The sequence below is a fragment of the Manacus vitellinus genome, unplaced genomic scaffold (assembly GCF_001715985.3).
Source record: "Manacus vitellinus isolate BGI_N305 unplaced genomic scaffold, ASM171598v3 scaffold_4_pilon, whole genome shotgun sequence".
NCBI lineage: Eukaryota > Metazoa > Chordata > Aves > Passeriformes > Pipridae > Manacus > Manacus vitellinus.
The window spans coordinates 33,846,130-33,856,764 of record NW_021940604.1 but is presented as its reverse complement, the minus strand read 5'-3'; the positions used below and the strand labels follow the sequence as shown (position 1 = coordinate 33,856,764).

The 10,635-nt window shown below is 41.4% G+C and overlaps 2 protein-coding genes across 2 annotated transcripts in view; one reads left to right on the top strand and one right to left on the bottom strand.

The window, feature by feature from the left end:
- Positions 1 to 597: 597 nt before the first annotated feature.
- Positions 598 to 3,852, top strand: RWDD2A (RWD domain containing 2A). The gene is made up of 2 exons (XM_008920315.2): positions 598 to 811; positions 2,628 to 3,852. Exons 1-2 carry the CDS (start codon positions 614 to 616, stop codon positions 3,303 to 3,305), a joined length of 876 nt encoding a protein of 291 aa, XP_008918563.2. The 5' UTR covers positions 598 to 613; the 3' UTR covers positions 3,306 to 3,852.
- A 3,464-nt stretch (positions 3,853 to 7,316) lies between these two features.
- Positions 7,317 to 10,635, bottom strand: part of ME1 (malic enzyme 1) — a 165,101-nt gene continuing 161,782 nt past the window's right edge. The window contains exons 13-14 of the mRNA XM_018078070.3: positions 9,893 to 9,991; positions 7,317 to 7,673 (exon numbers count right to left, since the gene is read on the bottom strand). Of these exons, the coding sequence (XP_017933559.1) occupies positions 7,515 to 7,673; positions 9,893 to 9,991 (258 nt within the window). The 3' untranslated portion in view covers positions 7,317 to 7,514. The remainder of the gene's footprint in view (positions 7,674 to 9,892; positions 9,992 to 10,635) is intronic.

Here is a 10,635-nt window from a genome sequence, read left to right as displayed (position 1 = left end):
TGACCGAAGGGTTATTCCAGGCCGGGTGACATCAAGCTCAGTATATAAAGTGTGGGGAAGAAGGAGGAAGGGGTTTGGAGTGATGCCGTTTGTCTTCCCAAGCCACCGTTACACATCTCCCTGCTCTCCTGAACACCTCCCCGCCCAGTGAATTAATGCTTGTTTTGCTCTGCTTATGTGCGCGGCATTTGTTCTTCATATTAAACTGCTTTTATCTCAAACCCACGGGTTTTCTGGCTTTTGCCCTTCCGATTCTCCCCTGATCCCGCGGGTGGAGGGATCCCGGACCTCGGCCGCTGGCTGGAGCTGAACCACGACACGCAGACGCGCCCGTTCCTCCAGCCTGGGCTCTTTCCCGTCCCTGAGCCCGGCACGGTCCCGCCTGGCTCTGCGGAGCACCGAGGTGCCAGCCCTGCCCGGCGTGTGTGGAGCGCTCCTGCGAGGGACTGGCTGCTGAGCGCTGTGTGCCCAGCCGTGTTTAATCAAATCCTGCCCTTAAAGAATCGTGGGGCTTCCTTGTGGAGTTGTGACGTGGTGCTAAACCTCACCGTGTCCTAAGCGCCGGGATTTGACTCCAGGCCTCTCGTTCCAGGCGGGCGTGGAGGACAGCGCGATGGCTGTCACGGTAAAAGAATGCCTGGAGCTCCAGCTGCTGGAAGTGGAAATGCTCCTTTCGATGTTTCCCAAAAGAGGTGAAATCAATCTGGATAAAGATGCCGTGCCCAGCGTCCAGCGCTACCTTAAAAACTCTGATGGAGCTCTGCCCCCGCAGCTCGAATATTGCATCGTTCTCGATGTAGGGGAGGCGAAGGTAAGAACTGCCAAGTAGACGTGTTCATGTGTGTTGTTTTCTTTACTCCTACATACACTTGAAAACTCTACTCTGATAAAAGGGGGGAAAACCCCACCTTATTTTTGTTTGCTTTTTCAAAAGCCAAGAGTAACAGAAAAGTCTTGGCTGTTATTTATTTGAGTATTAACTTTCTCTGGTCAATAAAGGCTAATGGAATGGCACATAGAAATAGACACCAATATCAATGGCACACACAGCATTCACAAGAGGCTGTGAAATCAGAGTTTACTGGTTTACAAATAGCTGTGCATTTCAAAGGCAATGTTCCCTGCATGGGAATACGTATGTTGGATTTTACATTATTCTAGCAAAATCACTCTATTATTTCTCTCTTCCACCCTTTGCACATGTACTGACATTCATTGGTCTGCATTTGAAATACAGTAATGTAAAAATAGCCCCACATAGCAGAATAAAATTAAGAGGAGTCACACAAACACTAAAACAAACCCAGCCTATGAGCAGGGAAACCAAACTTACAGTATAAGGAGTGATAATAATTTATCTGATTGAAGAAAGGGCTACAATATGACACGTAAGTAATGTAAATACTTGCACAGAGAACATAGGTGTGAGTGTATAATAATGCAATGACTAGAAATTGAGAACAAACTCAGCCTAGAAGCGATTTTTCTCAGGACCAGGATAATTAAACATTAGAAGAATTTACTGGGTAATGAGGTGGCCTCGTGATTATTTGGAAACTTAGAAAAAAAACCACTACTCCAGTACAAGCCCTCCCTACACCGTTCATAGAACTTCTCTCTGAAGGCTGGTGAAAGGGTGCATTTTAGAAAGATACCTAAGCTTGTACCTATTGGCAGATTGTCAAGGAACTTGGAAAGATAATTAGTCATTTCACATTTCACTTTTCTCGGCAGGACTAATCATGTGATTGTACACTCTAGTGAGAATCCTCTAAAGGTCTACAGGAGCCTCAAGCACTGAGGACACATAAATCCTCTCCTGCTCTTGAACCAGAGACAGGGTTCAGTTTCCAAAGAACTGTGGTGCTCCGTTTGAAGGCACTGTAGGAATAATCAAGAGAATTTCAAGAGCCCGGAGTTCATAGGAGATCAGACAAGATAATCTAGATATTTCCCTGACCTAAAATGCACATAAATCTTTTTATCCCCTATAATCCTGAGAGTACTTCCCCTTTATTGTGAATACTTGCTTAAAATATAATAATAATAATGCATAGAATCTTAGGATGGTTTGGGTTGGGAGCAACCTTAAAGATCATCTAGTTCCACCACCCCCCCGCCATGTGTCTCTGTATACGGTATGTACAATCATAAATGCTGTTTCATGCAACTCTTGGCCTTGTTTTCCTGGGGTAGATCCAGCAACTGGCCTGAGTTCATTGATCAAATGTGCGTTGGTAAGGGATAAGATTCTCAAAACCCCCTAACAGATTCATAGTTCATCACTGTAGCAACACTGAGCACATACTGAGAACACACAAGATATATCCCTAGAGGGTAACTGGGTACCTTCTCCCAAGCCATAGCATTAGTTCTGTGACCAGCAGAAGAGCAGCCTGGATAACATGAGAAATTTTGGGATAGTTGACAGCATGATGCAATAAAAGAAAAGGAGCAGACAAAAGAACGGGCTATCGGGACAAAAGGAAAGTGAAAGTAAATGCAGTCATTGGGATACTGCAATCTTAATTACATCTCATAATTTGCCTTTGACAGGGAAGAAGAATCTAGCATGCCTTCATTAGCTACAGAATTAATTTTCTGTGTGTGTGTGTTCTGTTTTTAAGGTAAAGGTGGAATTGCAGGTACACCTTCCTCATATGTATCCTCAGGTAGCTCCTCAGCTTTTTGCCAGATCAGATGCGCTGCACAGACAGCAACAGTTGCAGCTCAACACCCGTCTCACTTCTCACATCAGCTCTCTGGATTCAGGTGATCTTTGTATATGTGAAGCTGTGCAGTGGGTGAAGGACAACAGCCTGCCTTACTTGGAAAACAGTAAAATCTCTTCTGAACATGCTTCAAAAGAAGTCAGAGTTAAAGAATTTTTGCATCGCATGTGGATCTACAGCCACCATATATACAGGCAGGAACTGAGAAAAAAGATTTTTGACTCTGCAAAGAAGTTAAATCTGACTGGCTTCTGCCTAACTGGGAAACCTGGTGTCATCTGTGTGGAGGGGCTCCAAGAAAACTGTGAAGAGTTCTGGCGTGTTATTAGATATCCCAACTGGAAGCATATTTCATGCAAGCATGTGGTCAACATAGAAACAGAGGGAAACATTGATGATATTCGTCTCTTCCATGGTTTTGAAGACCTGCAGTTTCAGGCACATGGTGATTACGGCCTGAGGAATGACTATCACATGGATCTTGGCCAGTTCCTAGATTTCCTGAAACAGCATCAAAGTGGACACATTTTTCAGATTTTATTTGGTGTTGAAGGCAAACTTTCAGACAAATAAGAGAAACTGTGTAAGGGGTTCTAATTTTGGAGAGCAACCACTGAAATACTGTGCCTTACAGCTACTGTGAAAAGGGAAACTTTAAATACTTGAACCATTCTTCTTGGATATTAATCTTAGCTTCTGTTCTGAATTGCCACATATTTTTGAGAAGTCTTCTTCACTGATTTTCTAAGACCCTAGAATTGGCATTTGTGACTATGAGCCATGCCTCAAAGTGCCTGCAAGGTGATAAACACCCCACGCTACAGTATCCTGAATTACACACTCCTGTCTCCTCATCTGTACTGTGTTGTGTGTTCTAAGGTGTGGTGCAGGCCTGTAGTTAACTTCTACATTCTGCTGTGGGATACCAAAGTGGCTGAAGTCACAGATGAACGTGGCTTCCAATGCGAAAGCACACCCAGCTCAAGGAAGACTCACTGCTACATTAATGAGTTTGTGCGTCCAGTGTCCCCCTGCTTCGCAAAGCATCCACTTCTCACTTCATTCAAACAATCCATTAAATGCAAAGGCTTGTGTCCAACCACAAGATGAAGTTTTGCTTTTAAATAAGGGGCAGAGGGAGGAGAAAGAAGCCCACGTCACCCCATCCCTTGCATGGGTTGGGTAGTACCTGTACAGTTATGTTGCCAAAACTACTATTTTTGCATTTCACTTCCTCTCATAGAATAATAGAGTGCTTTGGGTTGGAAGGAACCTTAAAAATCATCTAGTTCCAACCTCTCTACCATGGGCAGGGACACCGTCCACTAGACCAGACTGCTCAGAGCCCCATCCAACCTGGCCTTGAACACTTCCAGGAATGGGGCACCCACAACTTCTTTGGACAACCTGTTCCAGTGCCTTACCACCCTCACAGTAAAGAATTTATTCCCAAAATCTAATCTAAACCTACTCTCTTACAGTTTAAAACCATCCCCCTCTCCAGTCACTACATACTTTTGTAAAAAATCCCTTTCCAGCTTTCTTGTAGGCCCCCTTTAGGTACTGGAATGCTGCTATAAGGCCTCCCCGAAGCCGCCTCTTCTCCAGGCTGAACAACCCCAATTCTCTCAGCCAGTTTTCGTAGGAAAGGTGCTCCAGCCTTTTGATCATTTTTGTGGCACTCCTGCTGCTTCTCCCCAACAGGTCCATGCCCTTCTTATGTTGGGGGCCCCAGAGCTGGGTGAAGTGCTCTTTGGGGTCTCACAAAAGTGGAGTAGAGGGAGAGAATCACCTCTTCAACCTGCTGGTCACGCTGCATTTGATGCAGCCCAGGATGTAGTTGGCTTTCTGAGCTGAAAGTGCACATTTTTGAATCATGTCAAGCTTCTTGTTGACCAACACCCCCATGTCCTTCTCCCCAGGGCTGCTCTCAATCCATTCTCCGCCCAGCCTGTATTTGTGCTTGAGATTGCACTGACCCAGGTGCAGGACCTTGCGCTTGGCCTTGCTTGAACTTCATGAGGTTTGCAGAGACCCACCTCTCAAGTCTGTCAGGATCTCTCTGGATGACATCCTTTATTCCCTCCACTGTGTTGACTGCAACACACAGCTCGGTGTCATCGTCAAACTTGCTGAGGGGGCACTCAAACCCACTGTCCATGTCGCTGACAAAGATGTTAAAACAGTGCCAGTCCCAATACCAGTCCCTGAGGAATGCCACTCATCACTGGTCACCACCTGGACACCAAACCACTGACTACACCTCTTAGTGACTATCCAGCCAATTCCTTATTTACTGAGTGGTCCATCCATTAAATCTACATCTCTTCAATTTAGAGACCAGGATGTCATGCAGGGAACTGTCTGTCTGGTTATGTTGATAATAATTTTTCATCTGCTTAACTCAGGGCATTTTAGGCAAGCACCTTGGAAAGGAAAATGGGTAAGATGAAATAAAGTTTAGTATTTCCTCTGTTTTTCCTCTACATTACATCAGGAAAGCCATGTAAAATATAGAAAACAGGAAAAAACCCCTGTGTATATTATATATTACATAAAAATACATATAAGTTTAAGAATCCTTTCTATGTCAAATTAGTATTGAGAGACAATTTTCCAGCAGCTTGTAAGAGGACATGATAGTACTGATTCATCAGACAGCGTTCTCCTACAGGGTAGCATGCTGAATGCATATATAGGTAGTGAGTTTTCCAGTTTATAATGGATGATCATATTCATAGATCATCAATATAATACGTAGTTGAAGAATGCTCCTGAAAAGTCCCCAGCAGCTGTGCCTTAAAGGACCATCAGCCTACTGCCTTCCACTTTGTGCTTGAGTGCCACAATGTGAAAATCGGTACCGAGCAATAACAACAGACCTAGTGCTGAGCTGCAGAGGTCTGGCTGATCAAATCTAAATCCCAGGCCACTCAACATCAGCTGTTTATAGACTCTGTTTCAGTACACTCAGTTGAGGACTACAAAAATAACAGATATTTTATTTCAAATAAAACACAAGGAAGTGTTTTAATGCTCTTCTCACAATAGCAATATATTGAAATGCAGAGGACGGCGGTATTTCTGGTTGCTCAGAATGATGACTACTGTGCATTCCTTCACTGCTATAAGGGTAATGTTTGTATGATCATAACTTTGGCCAAAAGCACAGTGAGACAAAAAATTACCCATTGAGGGAGAAAGTGCCTCCCCTCTTTGTGAATTTGAGAATGCAATGGTTTTGACTCTAGGCCTTCCTTCCTGGCAACCAGGAAGGAAGGAGGGAAATATTCCATCCTATTCCTTTACGTAATCAAACATATAAATAAGATGGGAGAGAAGCCTCTTCCTCTCTTCTCTTCTGGCAAGGTTTGGAGACAGCAGACTCCCGCAGCCGGTCTCGCTTGTGTGGGGGAGCTGAGGCCTTGTTCGGGCCTACGATCCGGGGTCTGGTAGCATGGGTGGTGACATTGGGCGTGATTGTGCTATGTCAAGGAAAGTATTCAGATTTTCTTTGGCTAGTTCTTTATTGAGTGTGTATACCTGGTTTTTTTTTTTATTTTTTTATTTTTGTTTTGTCTCTTTTCCCTTTCCCTTTGGGGGTTTCTTTCTTATGTGTATATAGTCTTTGTAATTGTATATAAATGTAATATAAGTGTAAAAACATTTATATATTGCTTTAGCTCTCTTATTTTGGTTCTCTTGGTTTTTTTGGTCCCCTCTTTTCCCTTGGTTTGGGGGTGGGGGGGAAGCTTTTGCGGTGGGGTTTGGAGACTTGTCAGGGAGTCAGCTCCAAACCACCACAGGGACCTGCAGTCTGCAGCTGTGGCAAAGCTGAGGGGCTGGAAAGATACAGTTAATTTTTGGTTTTCTAGAGATAATCTCTATAGTAGAGATTAGAAAGAAATAGATAGCAGAAAAAAAGTTTAAGTACACTTTGTTTCCAGAACCATCCAGAAAATATATTACATTTTTCCTGGAGTGGTAGTTGTTTAACAACTAATAATTCTTTGACGCCTATTCCTAGCATTTTGAGAGTCCTTTTTTGTCAAGAACATGGAGTTCAAGCACTTCCATGAACTTCAGGTCAAACATTTGCAGTGTATCAGAACAGCAGTCATCTTGGCGGAGGAATTAAATCCTTGATTGTTTACAGGAGATTATCTTAGCTAATGTTAAATGTTAGTAATATTAAATGCCATTGTTAGTGATGTTAAAATATTCTAATTAGATGTGGACAAAAGGTTCTGCAGGTTCAGTTCTTGTTAGAAAATTTTCATTACTCTACACAGGAGTGACCAATAAGTTTTTTCTTTGGAAGAAAATATTCTAACCTTACAGTTGTTTAAAGTTTGGGGTTTTTAAATAATAGGTTGACAAATTACTGTGATCTGCAGTGGATTAGATAGTCATCATATGCATTTTTTATTTGTCCAAAGTACTATTTGTCTGCTTAAGTTCCCATTGAAGTTTGTGACAAAACTCTCAATTCAAATACAGCCACTTATTTCAAAAAGATCTATCAGACTGTAGTGGAGGATATCTCAAATAAAATAACAATGAAAATAACCAAACAATGCAAATATACTTCTCAGATTAATTTTTATTTTCTGATGTATGATTCACGATTTCTTGATTTGAGTTGCTAATGAAATACTATGATTTAGAAAAAGTTTTCTGAATCTTAAAAAATTAGCTATTCTTGGGCTTCCTAGGCAGAGATGATCTTTATATTTTAATGCTTTTTAACTGCTGCTGGTTTGTTCATTCTTCATTAAATATTTACAGTTTCACTTTCATGGCTTCTTCAGGCCAGGTATAGGTGTCAGCCACAAAGCTGTTGTAATCGGTGTTGTAAATCTGAGAGCGGATGAAGGCTTCTAGGTCCTTGGGCTGAGGATAGGTGGAGGCAGTGTTATTCCTGTAGGCTTCTTCTGCGATCTAGAAAGATGCACAATCCTAATTAGTGCTGATAGACTATTTGAGTATACTTAGCAGGATTTAAAAGTAGGAATTAGTTCAAAATCAACATGAGACTTCGTCTCCTCTGGTGCTGACAGTCACCTGTACTCACACTGGATCCAGGCTCATATGCAGTGAATAAGTCTAGAAACAGGATGATGTTTGTATTGAACTGGGTCTGACTCACGCTACTTTTGAACAGGATTTCAAAAAGTCTTTGCTGTTACAAATACAGTGCTCCTCCTTGCCCAGTAATATCTTAGCTTTTAATGGGCAGTGGTGGATAAAATATCCCACAAGCATCCAGCACTGAGATACAATTTCTGCTTTTCTATCCTCACACTCCCCTGGTTAACCATCTTCTCCAAAGCACTGTAAGAAAAGTGTGAGGTGTTCAAAGCTTCCACACTCCCTGCATACTAGAGAAGTCTAGAAACTATTATTTGCCATCGTTTGATAATATACTTCAGAAAAGGTAAGCAGAAAAGGTAAATTAGTCCTACATAGTGCAGAGATTTAATTCTAGGGATAGTTGGGGCAAATACAACTATTTGCTTGCTCTTTTTTCACCCAGACCATACCTAAGTGAATCAATTATGCATCACAAGTATAGCTGCAGTAAGAATTAAGTTTAGAAGGGGTTGAAGCCCACTCAACGTATCAAAGTAGCCTTTCTCTTCTAAAGAACACCTGCTTGAGAAACATATATCTTTAGACTGGACATTCATCTACGAAACAAAAGAATTCAGTCACACTGGTTTTATGCAGCAGCACGTTTTGGAAAGATCTGCTTGAAACTATACTTAGGAAACAAACTAATACTCCTTCTTTGAATAAAAGGGAGATTGTCTTCTTCCTGCTCTCCTTAGCTCCCTTTAAATGTTTTAGTTTGGTGAGAAGCTGATACCCAAAGTCACCGTATTTAGATATCTTTTCTAGGATTAATCTGAACCTCAACTCAGTTTGACTCAGAAGCACTTTGGGTGTTTATGTTAAGGCTTATCTTCAGGTCTCTGCACATAATTACCATGGTTGAATAAGGTCTGAATTTATATCCAACATTTGGTATTCCAAAATATTTTTATATTGCTACTCTCCCGGAAAAGGCAGAGGCCACTGCTAAACCTCTTGGGCTGTATGAGCCAGAGCAAGTATTTGCAGGAATAAAATTTCAACAGAGAACAGGAAGAGAGAATCATTGGGTAGCATTTTCCTTTTTTTGTTTTTTATATAACATGTACAAGTAGAAGAGGAATTTCTCTCACTGTGTTTCTGCCAAACACACAGTCAATTTGATTTTGCCTGAGGAATCCAGGTAACGTTTTGGTTTCTACAGAACAGAGTTTTTACTTGTCTGAGATGAAGTAAATTGTGAATAGGAATTTTTTTTCTTAAATATACAAAATGAGTCAATCTAGGGAAACTGTTTCATGCATGAGGGCTTCTTGTTATTCTTTCAAAAAATATAGAGTAAGTGGAATTATTCACATTAAAGTGACCAAGAGAAAAACAATAATTAGAGAAAAAAAAAGCACAGAAGACCAGCAAAATACCCTCCTAAAATATTGAAACCACTCCCTAAAAACAGAATGAGGGAGGAACTTGGATAAATGCAGTATTTGAAAACTTCTTCTTCTCTCCAGGACAGCCAAATTTCTGGGAAAACTGTGGGTTTAGGTCAGTTTCTGAAAATCCATCCTCATCAGGTGTGTATTTGCTGGTAAAAAAACAACCAATGAATTATTTGCTGACCCGAACCCAAGCCATAAATAAAAAGCATCCCCTGTAGTTAATTATTTTGATAGGCCAGAGTGACCATGGGAACAAGAGGGAACAGTGTCTGGACACAGGTGGACATTTACTCTCTTGACAGGCAACTGATAACCATGAAGGGCCAAAAGCCTTCAGATGTGCAGCTGGCATGACTGGGGCTGGGAATCTGCTCCTGAGTGGTGGACAGCACAGTCTGGGCTCTACACAGAAACACTTGCTATAGTTCCATAGCTCTCCTTCTTGCATTTGGGATTACATTTACATTTATGAATTTAAATTTAATTTTGAAACTGGTACGTGTCCAATATTGATTGATGTAAACCAACTTCAACTTGTGTGAAGGTGTGTTAGTTGATCAAGTCAAATGTTCAGTTATGTAGAGAGCGTGGGAAGAAGAGAAGCCATGAAAGACTGAAATGACTTACCCTCACAGCAATTTTCACTGACACATCCTGAATAGTGACTAATGGAGGGTAGAGACGACCTTCCTGTAAATTCTCCTCTGAAACTTGCTGAGCTATAACCTAGAAATGAAGTAGAGATGTTTAACTTGACATGCAGATGAAGCTGCACTTATTAGACAGTGATCTAGTCTTAAGCAAAAAAATGTTTCTGCTTTGGCAAATCACAGAGATATTCCTTAATCGACCTAGGCAGTGTTTTTAGAGCCAGCCTTGTCATTAGGAGTAGCTACACAAGAACTAGAAATTTAGGTAGTTACGCCCTTTTCTCACTCAGACAATAAGACTTATTCAAGTTTTGAGTAAGTCCATGACACACATAAACTACTAAATAGTTCATAGTGAGATAAACATTCCAGCTAACAATTGTAATTGGATCAAAGACTTCTAGAATTCAAAGCACCTATTATTCTGACAGTTGTCAAGTCAACCTGTACAGAGAACAGCTGAAACCCTTAAGTATAAAATGCTCTGAATGAAATTACTGGTGACTGAGTAGGTTTGCTGTGCATCCAGCTCACAGATTTAGCCTGTATGAGATCATAAAAGTAAGTATGGTCAACCACGGAACAAAGCAAAATAAGATTATCCAGAGCCTTTTAAAGGCTTGCCGGTCACTGTAGTTGGATTTTGAAATAGAAGGTCTAATGCTAAATTCTTGGACAGAAAAAGATGCTGTTAGAACGGTCTGTCCACTCCACCTGAAG